The sequence below is a fragment of the Triticum aestivum genome, chromosome 1D (genome assembly GCF_018294505.1).
Source record: "Triticum aestivum cultivar Chinese Spring chromosome 1D, IWGSC CS RefSeq v2.1, whole genome shotgun sequence".
NCBI lineage: Eukaryota > Viridiplantae > Streptophyta > Magnoliopsida > Poales > Poaceae > Triticum > Triticum aestivum.
Genome location: NC_057796.1, coordinates 319,509,868 through 319,525,167, shown reverse-complemented (window position 1 = coordinate 319,525,167; position 15,300 = coordinate 319,509,868). Strand labels below are relative to the sequence as shown.

Genomic DNA, 15,300 nt, shown 5'->3' with positions numbered 1-15,300 from the left:
TGTATGGTGGTTTGCTGCTTTATTATTTATATGACCTTTCATCTAAAAATACATGTTCCAGGACGAGACAAGAACCACAACGTCTTGCATACGCAATTTCTGCATCCTCCAACAGCTCCGACCAATCGTTTTATGTCTTCCTTAACACAACATCAATACACGATATAAGAAGCTTAGTTGCGGATTGCCAACTACTTATAACTAGCAAAAAGCAAATAGCATTAAAACTGGCGCCAAACTGGCTAGTGAATTTTGATTGCACACAACACAAGTATTGACTCAATACATTCAACATAGTCATGAACATGTGTTAAAGGTCTTCCAAAACATTCAAATGAGAGACATACTGCAATGTTTGCACATAAAGGGGAGGGATCAGCCACGGACAAAACATGAAGAGCTATCGACCTGCTCAGGCATCTCTGCAGTGACTACAAGAAGAGCTATCGAAGGGATTAGCCATGGACAGGACATGCTCATTGTGGTGATTGCCCCTTCGGATACATCCAGTAGGATATGCATGACCAGAGTAAGATCTAAAATCCAATAGAGCATTTGGAGAAGCCCTACTATCAAACTGTAGGCACTTGTACTGATCAGTTCTCCATTTCTGAGTGCATCTGCCTTCGACAACAAATTTCATCAACTCGAGCGCCTTAGCATTGAGAACAAAGAACTTAGCAAAGTCAACATCCAGCTCCGTGCCCGTGTAACACTTCAACTCAACATATCTGATATGGTCAAGAGACTCAATCAGAGCTGTTGGCTCATGATGATGCGCATTTTGCATATCCGTCTGCAGAGATGACTGGAAAGAGTATAAACAATTCAGAAACAGTTATTACAAAGCTAGAAACTAAAAATTTCTAACTGGCAATGTCAGGTAAAACAATGACTGATTGGATAATATATAAAATAAGTAAAACAGATTTTAACACTACTGAAGAAGAGATTCAACAACTCACCATTATGTATAGCTTCTCCAAGAAAGGAAAGACTCTGAGGAAGCCAAGAACTGCATCAAGATTAGGGCCACTAGATGTGATATGTAAAACCTTAACACCGCGCATCAACATTTCCAAGTTACCGGCAACCATTTCCTGCTAATAGGAAAACATTGCAAAAAAGTCAGTGTATGCTTCGTGGAATGTGGAATATGAAATGGCCATCCGTAGCTACCTGTGAAACTCTGGTTCCAAGATTGAGTTTATCAAAGTTGTCTGTCAGTGAGCCCAAGATCGCCAGTTTCGGCGCACTAATTACCCGGAAGACTGGTGCTTTGCGCAGTGGGCTGGTTCTGCGAAATAAATCTGATCTGGCGAATCTTTCCAGGCAAGGGGCATTCTCGATGACTATCTCACTCATGCTGCCCATATGTTCACAGACACCGATGCTTCTAAGTGTCGGTGAGTTGATCACCAAGCGCCTGAAGCCATCACAACTGTCAAGCAGCAGGCCCTCGAGGACAGGACAGCCAGAGAGAATGTTGTGGAGGGTGCCTTCATATACAGAAAGAAAGCCCAGAACGAGTGTTCTCAGGTGTGGGAAGTTAAATACTGGGACCTCCTCATCCTCAAAGAAGCTGCAGTGGGCAATGCGGGCCACATGGAGGGTCGGTGCGAAGCGGAGCACAGACAGCGGCAGCACATCATCGAATTTAGCAACATAGATGTCGAACTCCTGAAGATTAGCAAGGGCTGGGGACCTGAACCAGCCATCAAGATCAGCAAAATAGAGGCTGTCGAGGTGAAGGCGGCGTATGGGGCCCTGGTGCTCAGAAAGGATCTGGGTTACAACCTCAATTTTCTCGGGACAAAACCAGGGATGTGGGCAGTGTCAGGGTTGATGGGAGCGGAGCGCCACAGGTGACGCTAGCGGCGAGAGAGGGCAGAAGTGTGCACGGCATCATCAGTGCGGAGGAAGGAGATGATGGTGCAGAGCGTCTCATCCGGGAGGTCACTGATCATATCGATTCCCTCCAGTTTCACCTTCTTCACTCCCCAGTCTGCCGCCGCCTCCATGTTGGAGCATGCAAGCGCACGCACGGCTTCAGCTACTCGTTCACGAATAACTAGTTTGGGGTCGCTCAAAGCTATCAGTATAACATCAACAAACTCAGGGATATAATTCTTGAAAACTGTGAATGCATTTTCAGCCATCTCCTACAACAAGAAAAGGAGGAACTTTATACAAATCATAATGTAGGTCATCTAGAAAATATGTTGGCATAGAGTCAAACTACTATCATCATATACACCTTTGTTCCTAAATATAAGACGTTTTTTGCAGTTCAAAAAACATCTTATATTTAGGAACAGAGGTACTCCCTCCGTCCCATAATATAAGAACGTTTTTATCACTAGTATAGCATAAAAACGCTCTTATATTATGGGACGGAGGGAGTAGTAATTTGCAAACTGCAACAACTCAGGATGCTAGTTGTGCTGTGCATAGGGTTCTTTTCAGGGCATCTTGGAGTGAAAGAAATGGTACAAATGGTTTAATAAGACAGCTAGCACGAACCAATATTATTTAAGTTCTACACTCAACTTAATATTATTTGTGACTTCCAGATCAGTCATGACTAGTCATAATTAGTTGTCCACTAGTTGTTGTTGATCATTACTTGCTTGCTACAAATACTATATATGCAGAGAAAACAATCATACACACACTACAAATCAGTGGTACACAGCCACACATCCTAAGAATCAGGGGTGCCCTCATGATCTTGATTGTTGATTAAACACCACAGAAGCAGTTGATCGGTTTGACTTACTTTGAGAATAAGGAGAGCTGCAAAGCGATGATATTCCACTCGATCCCCACCAAGCCACCCTAACGCAGTCGTAATAATCTAAAAGAAGTGCTTCTTAGAGAACTGGAAAAGTATTTTCATGGAAACTGGAAGCAGTAATAAGTTATAACTTACCTGTCGCTCAACTTCGTGTCCAGTTAATGCTCCCCCAACATTTGCCAAATGACCAAGCACTGTGCTAGCTGGAACTAGGATTTCAGGGTCATGCTTGACTTCAAAGACATTTTTTAAGACATTAGCGAGCTTAGAAACCTTTGAAGGGCCTCCGGCGGGTAAATCAACCAAAGCATCGATAGCATGAAGAGCCAGTAAATTTTGAGTAGCATCAGTGCTTTGCAATAAGCTAGATATTTGCTCATAGAGCTGATCCATAACCCTTAGAAGATCTTCACCGCTGAGATGTCGAGCTTCCTCTTCAACATGTTTCCGCAGGGCAGCGGCAATAACACCCTATTATAGATGACAACGACAAACTATATCAACCAAGAAAATATCATTGTTCGACATAAACAAAAGTACAGTTAACATAGAGAGTGTGTGGGTTAACATCCCAGGAAGCTAAACCTCCCAATGAACAGCAAAGGTACCAAATTTACAAATGCATGTATTCTGCATTACCATACACACAGGCATACATGTCATGTGAACTATGCACTTCACGTTATCCCCCACAACAAATTCGTAATATCAGCATTTGTTGATAAATCATAATGTTATCTGACAGGCCAGCACATCCATAGAACCCAACAGTACCTTAACAATCAAGTCCTCAACAAAATATATATATATAGTGCAAAAATCTACATAATTACAGTACCCCAGAGTAGGCACCAAAAGCACTGACTTTTATGTACCGCTACTAAGATTGACACAAGAAAAACAGCATCAAAAGGATCGCAAGCCCCAATTACCAATACCCACAACCACAAAAGGCACCAACCCAAGCAATTAACTTGGCAATTGATCGTCCCATGCCCATCCATCCATCCATTCCACACTGGCTCAGCACCGATGCAGTGCCCTAACAAGAAACAGCCAACTGGTTCAATTCACACCCTCGGCTGATTAGCCTGTACACGCACAGAACCCCGCACGCAAACCCAACACCACCGGCCAAAACCGAAGTCTACCATAACCGCACCACATCGAGGACGGCGATATCTCACAGCATGAGCAAGAGGAGGCGATCGAGCGAGGCACGAACCTCTCCAGATGAGATGTAGGCGGCGATGCTGAACAAGCGGTCCTTGGCGATCAAACCTGCGCGCCAGGCAAATCGACGGTTTAGCCACGGCCAGAAGAGAAACCCCGGGCGATCGAGATCGGCGAGGAACAATCCGGAAGCGAGGGAGGCGTACGGCGGCGCCGGGATCTGAGGAAGGAAGGCGTACCTTGAGGCTTGCCCGCGGCCTCCGGGGGGAGCCGCGAGGGTTCCATGTCGACGGCTCCTCCAGAACCGAGCCGGCCGTGCCAAGGGAGGCGGGAGGTTTTAGGCAATCCCAGCCTCGGCCGGGCGCAGACGCAGTTACACCGCGAAATGATGGAAAGACTAGCACCTAAATCACATTTTTTTAAAAGGCTCCCCGGTCTCTGCATCAGAACGATGCATACGGCTAACTTTATAAAATAGCAAATAAAACAAAGGTCTTAAAGTCACAATGAAAGTAAAAAAAAGCTCACAGAGAGCACCTAAATCACATAAAAACGTTAAAATCAAAGTTTTTTTTAGAATCAAAATCAAAGTTATTGGTTGTGATCTTAATGGTAGATTCACATCCATCTTCTAATCTCCTAGGAATAGAGATTTCTTGTTCAACTTTTTTTTTTAATTTTCTTGTTCAACTTTTTCTTTCAGCTCTGCAATGTGTTGTGTAAAGGCTTTAATTTTTTGCCCAAAATATGAACAAATTTGGACAGAAATTTGAAATTTTATTTTCTCTTTGGTCCTTGACCAGAATCGGCTGAAATTTGAACAATAAACTACTATGATATTCTTGTTTTCTGTAGTTTATTCAGATTTTTCTGGGCATGTTAGGTGTTCGACCAATTTTGAATTATTTTTGACATTCATACAAAGATTGCATGAGCTATTAACATCTTGTTTTTTGCTCGAGGTTATTTGGTCTTGTCCAACCTCTCATTTCTGTCATCTAGCAAAGATACACCATCAAATAAAATGTATGCCATTTTGTCTACAAGCAGAGTAAAGATGTGGCATATGATCAATTGCAATATAAGGTGGGCATTTTTACCCGCGCACAACAAAGGTGGGACAAATCATCAATTGGTCCCCATGCTAACAGGCAAAGGGCTAGCAACTACACTTCCTTCCACAGACATAACCTCAACCACACCAGCAAGGGGCTCAGACGAGCAACGAACCTGACCAGTCTCCAAGCTATCCTGACCACCAGCATCGCTCTCGACGACCCTTCCAATAGGACACACATGAGATCGAAGCATGTCTGACTTAGAAGCTAAACTGTCAACGACATCTTCCGTCTGCTCCAAGAAACCTTCGACCCGAGCCTTTCAACCCTGTAATGCAGCTACCATGTCGCGATGGGGATGGAGTTGGAGCTGAACAATCTCCACCAAACGAGAGGCGGTGAAGGCTTGCAGCTTAGCTCTCCAAAAGGGATATCAACCTTCAAAATAAAATTGAGTGCTCTAAAAGCACTACTATCCAGTCGTAACTGCCTACGCTAATTAGCTTCCATTTTCTTGGTGAATGTGTCATCCTGAACACCAACTTCCATTCTAAACAAAGAACTGGGGAAAGAACATCCGACTGTTTGGCCTGATTGAGGTGGCTTCATGGTGTTGCCCACGACAACATCCTCAGCGGTAGTGCGCCCCGCGACCGCGTCACCCCTATCCAATTTGGTTGGCATGGTAAATGGCATGTAGCGCTTCGCCCTCTCGTCTGCCTCGTTGTTGTCCCTATCTCGACGCCGATGTTGTCCATGGCCACAGCAAAATCGGTGCCATCGCCTTCCCGCACCAATGTCAGCCTATGAACCTTTGGGTATGTATAGTCGTACAGTACCCATGTTGGCATGGGTCCTGCAGAACAGATCGAGCAAGAGAAGGAAAAAATCATGAATCCTCGTCAGATGATGAGGTCGTTGCTACTTATTAGAAGAACTCTTGTGAGAAGGATATGTTATGAGGGAATGAAGTGATGCCTTCAGCTGATACTCCTAGACGTGTTTCTTGGAGAAGTTGAATATCAATGAGACAATGGGGATGTGAACAACCAACGTTTCTCTTTCTTCTTTTTGCACGGAGAAGATAATGGACTCACTGTTAGTAAACTGAAGCAAACAAACAAATAAAAACATAAGTGGTGACATGTCATCACGGTATAGCAGGGAAATTCGGTAGTTTAATTGCATGCTTGCTGATATAGCATGATAGCTGTGTTGGCATATGTGCATGTCAAGATAAATAGAGTAGTGAGGATGACTCTCTCCCCGCACATTGTTGTGGTAACTTTGCTAAAAGATGAGTATGTAGTTGCTAAAAATAACTAAATCTAATGAAAAGAAAGTATAAGCTTGAAAATCAATAAAAGAAAGTGTCTAAAAATAGAAATAGAACTTTTGAATTACAAAAATGTCATTTCGAACAAAAATGTGAAGGATGACTAACATGAGTATATGATGTGGCGGTATTACATGCATAGACTAATGCAAAAATAATTGTAATCTATTAGTTAAATGCATGACTCACTTATGTGGCAGATTTTGCATGGCTTAGTGGGAGAGAAGACTTAAATGCATTGATTAGTGGGGATGTTGAGGTGGACACTTTGCAGCGTTACATGCATAGACTAATGCATTTTTTTGCAGTTTATAAGTTAAATGCACGAGTCCTGGACACCGTTGCATGACTCACCTCTTCCTGCAGACCTGGACACCGTTGGGGAAACCGCGTGATGAGGAGCGCATGATCGAGACGATGGAGCGGATCCGGAACATTCAGGTGGAAGCTCGACAAGTGGTGGCTCAAGACTGATCTCATTTTGAATCTCGTTTCATTGCTTATGCTTGCCGATGACTTGATTCTAGCTTGCATGCTGATGATGGTGGACCTCTGTTTATTTTGGCTAGTACTGTAATGCCTATGCTTGACTGCCGTGCTGTATGTCTTTAGACTTTGTTACCCTGCCTTGTTGGCTTTATTAATTTAAAGCAGGACGCCTTTGGTGTCTTCATTCCAAAAAAAACACGAGTCCTTTATTGTGACAGATTTTGCATGGCTTATTGGGAGAGAAGACATAAATGCATTGCTTAGTGGGATGTTGAGGTGGACACTTTGCATGTTGAGAGAATTGGAACCAACTTCTTAAGAATATAAGATAGGACAATGTCTGTGCATTGCAACGGAATATAAATATTCTAGAATATTAACTTATGATTTACCTACGCATATTAATGTGATTATGTAAATAGATATTTCGCAAATTTTGCCCATGATTTATCTTATATTTTGATGAGAAGTTTGATAAGTGAATCAAAATGGAATTGGTTCAAAAAGTAACTAAATTAAGCTGATTGATTATCATACAAGGAATGTTGGACGAAGGGATGGTGGGAATAAAAGTGAAACATTGAACATTACATTCTTTTTAAATAAAAAGTAGAGAAGTAGAGATACAGATAAAGCCATTCTATATGCCTTTCATCTAAAAAGAAATGTTCCAGGACAAGATTATTTATATAAAGCCATTCTATATGCCTTTCATCTAAAAAGAAATGTTCCAGGACAAGACAAGAACCGCAAGGTCTTGCATACGCAATTTCAGCATCCTCCAACAGCTCCAACCAATCGTTTTGTGTCTTGCGTAACAGAACATCAATACACAATATAAGAAAGAAGCTCAGTTGCCAACTATAGTACTTATACTTAACAAGAAAAAGGCAATATAGCATTAAACCTGATGCCAAACTGTCTAGTGTATTTTGATTGCACATAACACAAGTATTGACTCAAAACATTTAACATAGTCATGAACATGTGTTAAAGGCCTTCCAAAACATTCACATGAGAGACTTCTTGCAATGTTTGCACATAAAGGTAAGGGGGCAGCCATGGACAAAACATGAAGAGCTATCAACCTGCTCAGGCATCTCTGCAGTGACTACAAGAAGAGCTATCGAAGGGATTGGCCATGGACAGGACATGCTCATTATGGTGATAGCCCCTGCGGATACATCCAGTAGGATCTGCATGACCAGAGTAAGATCTAAAATCACATAGAGCATTTGGAGAAGCCCTACTATCAAACTGTAGGCACTTGTATTGATCAGTTCTCCATTTCTGAGTGCATCTGCCTTCAACAACAAATTTCATTAACTCGAGCACCTTAGCATTTAGAACAAAGAACTTGGCAAAGTCAACATCTGGCTTCTTGCCCGAGTAACACTTCAACTCTACATATCTGATATGGTCAAGAGACTCAATCACATCTGTTGGCTCATGATGTTGCACATTTTGCATATCCATCTGCAGAGATGACTGAAAAGAGTATAAACAATTCAGAAACAGTTATTATCAAGCTAGGAAATAAATTTTCGACGTGGCAATGGCAAGTAAAACAATGACTGATTGGTATAATCTATAAAAGAAGTGAAATAGATTTCAACACAACTGAAGAAGAGATTCATCAACTCACCATGATGTATAGCTTCTCCAATAAAGGAAAGACTCTGAGGAAGCGAAGAACTGCATCAAGATTAGGGCCACTAGACGTGATACGTAAAACCTTAACACTGCGCATCAACATTTCCAAGTTACCAGCGACCATTTCCTGCTAACAGAAAAAACGTTGCAAAAAAGTCAATGCATGCTTAGTGGAATGTCGAGTATGAGATGGCCAGCCGCAGCTACCTGTGAAACTGTGGTTCCAAGCTTGAGTTTACCAAAGTTATCTGTCAGTGAGCCCAAGATCTCCAGTTTGGGTGCCCTGATTACCCAGATGACTGGTGTTGTGCGAAATGAATCTGATCTGACGAATCTTTCCAGGCAAGGGGCATTCTCGATGACTATTTCACTATCGCCGTACTGATCATTACAGACACCAATGCTCCTAAGTGTCGGTGAGTTGATCACCAAGCGGCTGAAGCCACTACAACTGTCAAGCAGCAGGTCCTCGAGAACAGGGCAGCCAGAGAGAATGCTGTGGAGAGTGTCTTCATCTACATAAAGGAAGCCCAGAACGAGTGTTTTCAAGTGTGGGAAATTAAATACTGGGACCTCCTCATCCTCAAAGAAGCTGCAGTGCGCAATGCGGGCCACACGGAGAGTCGGTGCAAAGCGGAGCACAGATAGCGGCAGCGGATCATCGAATTTAGCGACATAGATGTCAAACTCCTGAAGATTACCTAGGGCTGGGGACCTGAACCAGCCATCGAGATCGGCAAAGTAGAGGCTGTTGAGGTGAAGGCGGCGTATGAGACCCTGGTGCTCAGAAAGGATCTGGGTTACAACCTCAATTTTCTCGGGGCAAAACCCAGGGATATGTGCAGTGTCAAGGTTGATGGGAGCGGAGCGCCACAGGTGACGCCAGCGGCGAGAGAGGGCAGAAGTGCGCACAGCATCATCTGTGCGAAGGAAGGAGATGATGGTGTAGAGCGTCTCATCCGGGAGGTCACTGATCATATCGATTCCCTCCAGTTTCGCCTTCTTCGCAGCACAGTCTGCCACCGCCTCCATGTTGGAATGTGCAAGCGCACGCATGGCTTCAGATGCTCGTTCACGGATAACAAGTTTGGGGTCGCTCAAAGCTATCAGTATAACATCAACAAACTCAGGGATATAATTCTTGAAAACTGTGAATGCATTTTCAGCCATCTCCTACAAAAGAAAAGAAGGTACTTTATACAACTCATAATGTAGTTCATCTGGAAAAAATATTGGCATAAAGTTAAACTACTATCATCATATACACCTCTGTTCCTAAATATAAGACCTTTTTTGCAGTTCAAAAAACGTCTTATATTTAGGAACAGAGGTAGTAATTTGCAAACAGCAACAACTCAGGATGCTAGTTGTGCTGTCCATAGGGTTCTTTTCAGGGCATCTTGGAGTGAAAGAAATGGTACAAATGGTTTAATAAGACAGCTAGCACGAACCAATATTATTTAAGTTCTACACTCAACTTAATATTATTTGTGACTTGCAGATCAGTCACGACTAGTCATAATTAGTTGTCCACTAGTTGTTGATCATTACTTGCATGCTACAAATACTATATATGCAGAGAAAACAATCATACACATACTACAAATCAGTGGCACACAACTACACATCCTAAGAATCAGGGGTGCCCTCATGATCTTGATTGTTGATTAAACACCACAGAAGCAGCTGATCGGTTCAACTTACTTTGAGAATAAGGAGAGCTGCAAAGCGATGATATTCCACTCGATCCCCACCAAGCCATCCTAACGCAGTCGTAATAATCTAAAAGTGCTTCTTAGAGAACTGGAAAAGTATGTTCATGGAAACTGGAAGCAGTAATAAGTTATAACTTACCTGTCGCTCAACTTCGTGTCCAGTTAATGCTCCCCCAACATTTGCCAAATGACCAAGCACTGTGCTAGCTGGAACTAGGATTTCAGGGTCACGCTTGACTTCAAAGACATTTTTTAAGACATTAGCGAGCTTAGAAACCTTTGAAGGGCCTCCGGCGGGTAAATCAACCAAAGCATCGATAGCATGAAGAGCCAGTAAATTTTCAGTAGCATCAGTGCTTTGCAATAAGCTAGATATTTGCTCATAGAGCTGATCCATAACCCTTAGAAGATCTTCACCGCTGAGATGTCGAGCTTCCTCTTCAACATGTTTCCGCAGGGCAGCGGCAATAACACCCTATTATAGATGACAACGACAAACTATATCAACCTAGAAGATATCATTGTTCGACATAAACAAAAGTACAGTTAACATAGAGAGTGTGTGGGTTAACATCCCAGGAAGCTAAACCTCCCAATGAACAGCAAAGGTACCAAATTTACGAATGCATTTATTCTGCATTACCATGAACACACAAGGCATATACATGTCATGTGAACTACGCACTTCACGTTATCCCCAACAACAAATCCGTAATATCAGCATTTGTTCATAAACCATAATGTTATCTGACAGAACAGCACATTCATAGAATCCAACAGTACCTCAACAGTCAAGTCCTGAACAAAATGTATATATAGTGCGAAAATCTACATAATTACAGTACTCCAGAGTTGACACCAAAAGCACTGACTTTTATGTACTGCTACTGAGCGTTGACACAAGAAAAACAGCATCACAAAGATCGCAAGCCCCAATTACCAATACCCACAACCACAAAAGGCGCCAACCCAAGCAATTAACTTGGCAATTGATCGTCCCATGCCCATCCATCCATTCCACACAGGCCCAGCACCGATGCAGTGCCAACTGGTTCAATTCACACCCTCGGCTGATTAGCCTGTACACGCACAGAACACCGGCCAAAACCGAAGTCTACCATAAGCGCACGACATCGAGGACGCCGACATCTCACAACATGGCGAAGAGAAGGCGAGCGAGACACGAACCTCCCCAGATGAGATGTAGGCGGCGATGCTGAACAAGCGGTCCTTGGCGATCAAACCTGCGCGCCAGGCAAATCGATGGTTTAGCCGCGGCCAGGAGAGAAATCCCGGGCGAGATCGGCGGGGAACAATCCGGAAGCGAGGGAGGCGTACGGCGGCGCCGGGATCTGAGAAAGGAAGGCGTACCTTGAGGCTTGTCCGCGGCCTCCGGGGGCAGCCGCGAGGGTTCCATATCGAGTTGTCGACGGCTCCTCCGGAACCGGCGGTGCCAAGGGAGGCGGAAGGTTTTAGGCAATCCCAGCCTCCGCCTGGCGCAGTTACACGGCGAAATGACTCGGGAATGGGGCGATACCGGCCTCGCACGGGCTTGGGCCGTGACATCATGGGTTGATGATCGTGCCCCAGATCGCTCCACCTCAAAAAAAAAAAATAGATCGCTCCAGCAAAACTGGCCTGCTATTTTGCAGTTTTTTAGCGATAAAACAATACAGTTTTGTACCACTGTTTTATCCCTGTCTCATCCTATAGAGAACTCTCTCTATCCAAGGTTTTTTTCGCCAATGTCGTTGACCCTCAAGAAATTTCGCTACCGTTCAAAAAAAAAAGATTGCAGATGCACGCGTGCTTCATGCACTATGCGCCCCTCTTGTTGTGGTCGTGGTCGCATTTGGAGCGTGAAACAGAGGTTGCCTCAATGCCAAGCTTAGGCAAGAATGAATCTAGGTCGCTCGATTTAGCTTCAGTGGGGCTACCTTCAGCCTAAATCAAGGAAGGCGGGGCTTCTAACTTTGCTGCAGCGAGGTTAGTGAATTTAGTATGAATTTATGTTGCACAGGTTATTTGCATGTGTTGCAAGCATGCACATTTTCTTATTGCGTACACAGACATTGTGTTGCAATAGTTGTGGTATGCTGCAAAAAACTCGTTTAATACTGCAAATATTTTTGGCGTAGCACATCTTATATTTATATATTGTTTAGTGGAAAGAGAAGTGTATGATGTTATTCAACGATTGGTGAGCTGAGCCACGCGCCTGCCTTCACCACATCAGAGGAGTTGCTTCACAAACCTTTATATCCAATGGCTCGTGCAGTTCAACCAAATTTTGCAAAAGGAACGATCCTTCTGTACCCTTGCCAATATTTAGATTGCAAGCGACAAATCCTGATCAATTATGTTAGCACAGCTCACCTGGTTACTCCTATGGTTGGCTGACAACATCTCTACTATGGAAGTCTTTCACAAAGAAAATTACATTTCATTGAATGGTTACAAATAAATTTGGTTACACGACCTGGCATCAATCATATTCTCCCAGATATGTAAATAACCAATGCATTTGTTCTAATGCTTGAATGATGAAACGTGTGTACATTTTGCACACACCTCTGCTGATAAAAGCACCCAGGACTCTGAGGGATTTTATTACACTTTACTAGAACAAACAGCCCGAACTGTTTCAGCAAACCATATTATGTAGCACATCCTCCTGTAGGAACTGCTGATTTCTTCAGGTAAAAGAAAATAAACTGCTGAAGCAGAACCACATTCAACTGAACAGTTCACCCATAATTTCCAAAACCCAACAACCTATTTCCAGAAATACAAGCAGTTCATAACCAAGGGTAAATTGCTAAATTAAAGTAGCCTGATGAGGTTGTCCTCGGGCCTTTTGCAGTTCTAAAATGAAAACAAGTGCTGGTCGTACTACATGATAAATAACATAGTTGCATACAGAAAAAGTTCGGATTACACATAAAGGGAGATACCATCAATCAGTATGCCCACAAACTCCGCAAGAGGTACCAACAGGATCAGCCATGGTCAAAACATGAGCATGCTTGCTGCATGCAAATGTAGTAAACGGATAAGCTTCTCCAAACTCAAACCGAGCATTTCTAGAAGCCCTGCTATCCAGTTTAGCCGCCTACACTGATTAGTTTCCCATCTCCTGGTGAATGTGTTATCCTGAACCCGGAGTTCCATTGACTCAAGCACCTTAGCATTCAGAACAAAGAACTTGGCAAAGTTTAGATCCGACCGCTTGCCCTCGTAACCCTTCAGCACTACTTCTTTGAGACTGAGGTCAAGACATTCAATGCGATCTTGTGGGTCGAGAAGGCGTACATTTTTCTTTTTCATATCAACTTCCAGGTATAACTGAAAAGAGCAGAAGTGCATTGTATTAGTTGTATGTTTGTTATATAAAGGCTAGTTTCTACCTGGATTGATGGATGACATATGAACTGAATGGAGTTCATTCGGCGCTACAAGCTAGCCAAAAATGAAGAGATTTACCGTGATGACGAGCTTCTCCAAGCAAGGAAAGTATTTGATGAAGTTTAGAACTGCATCAAGATCAGGACCAACAGTATCAAGAATGAAAATCTTCACACTGCGCAGTGACATTGCCAAGTTTCCACCAGAAATTCCCTGCAAACAAGAAGCACACAACATGAAACACGACAGTATTCCCTGAGGAATGAATGTGATTGTTCAAGGAAAGCAGTAGTTACCCGAGAAGCCATGGTTCCAACATGGAGTGTAGTCTTGTGGCTATCCAGAAAGCACACCATATGCAGTCTAGGCGCTGTGATGACATGGATGTCGAAATTATCAAATGCAATCAATCTCTCCAGGCGAGGGGCATACTGTATGACCAGCTCGCCCACGTAGCTGTCCGCGACAATGCCGAAGCTCTGGAGAGTCGGCGAGTCGATGACCACTCGGTCGAAGCCGCCGCACCAATCCAGCTGGAGCACCCTGAGCGCGGAACAGGCGGCGAGCAGGGCGTGGAGGGCGTCCTCGGAGGTCTCGACCTCGGTGAGGGCGAGCCGCGTCAAATGCGGGAATGCGAGGGTCGGGGAAATGTGCTCGGGGAAACGGCAGCGGGCGAAGCTGGCGACGCGGAGGGTCGGCGCGAAGCGGAGGGCGCACGGCGGCAGCAGGAGGTCGTAACGGTAAGAGATATGGATCTCCTCGAGGCCGTCGAGGGCGGGGGACCTGATCCACTCCGCGAGATCGGCGATGCTGTTGGGGCCGTCGAGGTGGCGGAGGCGGAGGCGGCGGCCGGGGCCGCGGTGCTCGGCGAGGATCTTGGAGATGCAGTCCCAGGACCGTCTGGGGAGGCGGGCGTCGTCGAGGTTGAGCGGGGAGGCGCGCCAGAGGGGGCGCCACCGGCGGGCGAGGGCGGTGGTGCGCGCGGCGTCCTTGATGGGAGGCGGGTGATGACCTCGGAGAGAATACTGTCGGGGAGGAGGCTGATGAGGTCGGCCCCTTCGGCTTTCGCCTGCTTGGACGGGCGAACCGCCGCATCCTCCATTGCCGGCGCGCCGCGCGACGGCGGAGGGTCGCTGCTGAGTTTTGGGGGAGGTGCGGTTGCTAGGTTCCGAGGAATCCACTCCTTTTTCCCTCCTCTTTCTGCGAGTGGGTTTCCGGAGAATCTGGCTCGGCCGAACGGCCGAACGCCGCAGCACCACCCACATTGCTGGGCCACAACTCCAAGGCCTCCAATTGGTTTATTTTTTAGTTTTTAGGATTTTTTTAGACAAAGGCCTCCAATTGATGATGATCGTTGTGCTTGTGCAACGCTCTGGCTTGGGACGTGGCCCGCAGTTATAGAACAGAAGGGCGTTTTTTTAGATGAGACAAGGGTGCTCTTCCAAGTGCATACTTTTTGTTTGGGAGCGAGTCAACCTTCTGACTCGCTGAAGCGACTCACAGGTACTCCTTCCGTCCTGAAATACTTGTCGGAGAAATGCATAAAAATGGATTCTTGCAATTCTGCGAACTTTGAATGCATCATTTCCTCCATTTCTCGGAACTTATCGCGGAATCTAGGCCCACTAGGACTCGGCGGGATTTCTGGTAAATCAAGCTCTCTCAGGGGTGGAA

General features: G+C 44.7%; 2 protein-coding genes and 1 pseudogene across 6 annotated transcripts; all 3 read right to left on the bottom strand.

The window, feature by feature from the left end:
- Positions 1 to 327: 327 nt before the first annotated feature.
- Positions 328 to 4,422, bottom strand: LOC123169292 (uncharacterized; annotated as a pseudogene).
- A 3,285-nt stretch (positions 4,423 to 7,707) lies between these two features.
- LOC123169260 (putative F-box/FBD/LRR-repeat protein At4g00315) lies at positions 7,708 to 11,747 on the bottom strand. Of its 5 annotated transcripts, XM_044587111.1 has the most exons (8): positions 11,593 to 11,678; positions 11,410 to 11,465; positions 11,162 to 11,300; positions 10,361 to 10,696; positions 10,211 to 10,288; positions 8,714 to 9,679; positions 8,499 to 8,636; positions 7,708 to 8,341 (listed from the first exon to the last, which is right to left on the bottom strand). In XM_044587111.1, exons 3-8 carry the CDS (start codon positions 11,231 to 11,233, stop codon positions 7,946 to 7,948), a joined length of 1,986 nt encoding a protein of 661 aa, XP_044443046.1. In that variant the 5' UTR covers positions 11,234 to 11,300; positions 11,410 to 11,465; positions 11,593 to 11,678; the 3' UTR covers positions 7,708 to 7,945. The 5 variants fall into 5 exon arrangements, with proteins under 5 accessions (XP_044443046.1, XP_044443030.1, XP_044443040.1 ...); XM_044587095.1 differs by lacking the exon at positions 11,162 to 11,300 and having other exon boundaries at positions 11,593 to 11,747; XM_044587105.1 differs by lacking the exon at positions 11,162 to 11,300 and having other exon boundaries at positions 8,499 to 8,633; positions 11,593 to 11,747.
- A 1,207-nt stretch (positions 11,748 to 12,954) lies between these two features.
- Positions 12,955 to 14,891, bottom strand: LOC123169249 (uncharacterized). The gene is made up of 3 exons (XM_044587087.1): positions 13,923 to 14,891; positions 13,705 to 13,839; positions 12,955 to 13,566 (listed from the first exon to the last, which is right to left on the bottom strand). The coding sequence occupies exons 1-3, from the start codon at positions 14,889 to 14,891 to the stop codon at positions 13,231 to 13,233; spliced, it is 1,440 nt and encodes a 479-aa protein (XP_044443022.1). The 3' UTR covers positions 12,955 to 13,230.
- Positions 14,892 to 15,300: the final 409 nt, after the last annotated feature.

Coding starts and splice junctions, on each gene's coding strand:
- LOC123169260 (XM_044587095.1), bottom strand. CDS start 11,638: ATGGAACCCTCGCGGCTGCCCCCGGAGGCCGCGGACAAGCCTCAAG. Junction 10,289..10,360: donor GACACGAAGTTGAGCGACAG/GTAAGTTATAAC, acceptor AAGCACTTTTAG/ATTATTACGACTGCGTTAGG. Junction 9,680..10,210: donor CAGCTCTCCTTATTCTCAAA/GTAAGTTGAACC, acceptor TTTCTTTTGTAG/GAGATGGCTGAAAATGCATT.
- LOC123169249 (XM_044587087.1), bottom strand. CDS start 14,891: ATGTGGGTGGTGCTGCGGCGTTCGGCCGTTCGGCCGAGCCAGATTCTC. Junction 13,840..13,922: donor TTGGAACCATGGCTTCTCGG/GTAACTACTGCT, acceptor TCTTGTTTGCAG/GGAATTTCTGGTGGAAACTT. Junction 13,567..13,704: donor TGGAGAAGCTCGTCATCACG/GTAAATCTCTTC, acceptor TGCTCTTTTCAG/TTATACCTGGAAGTTGATAT.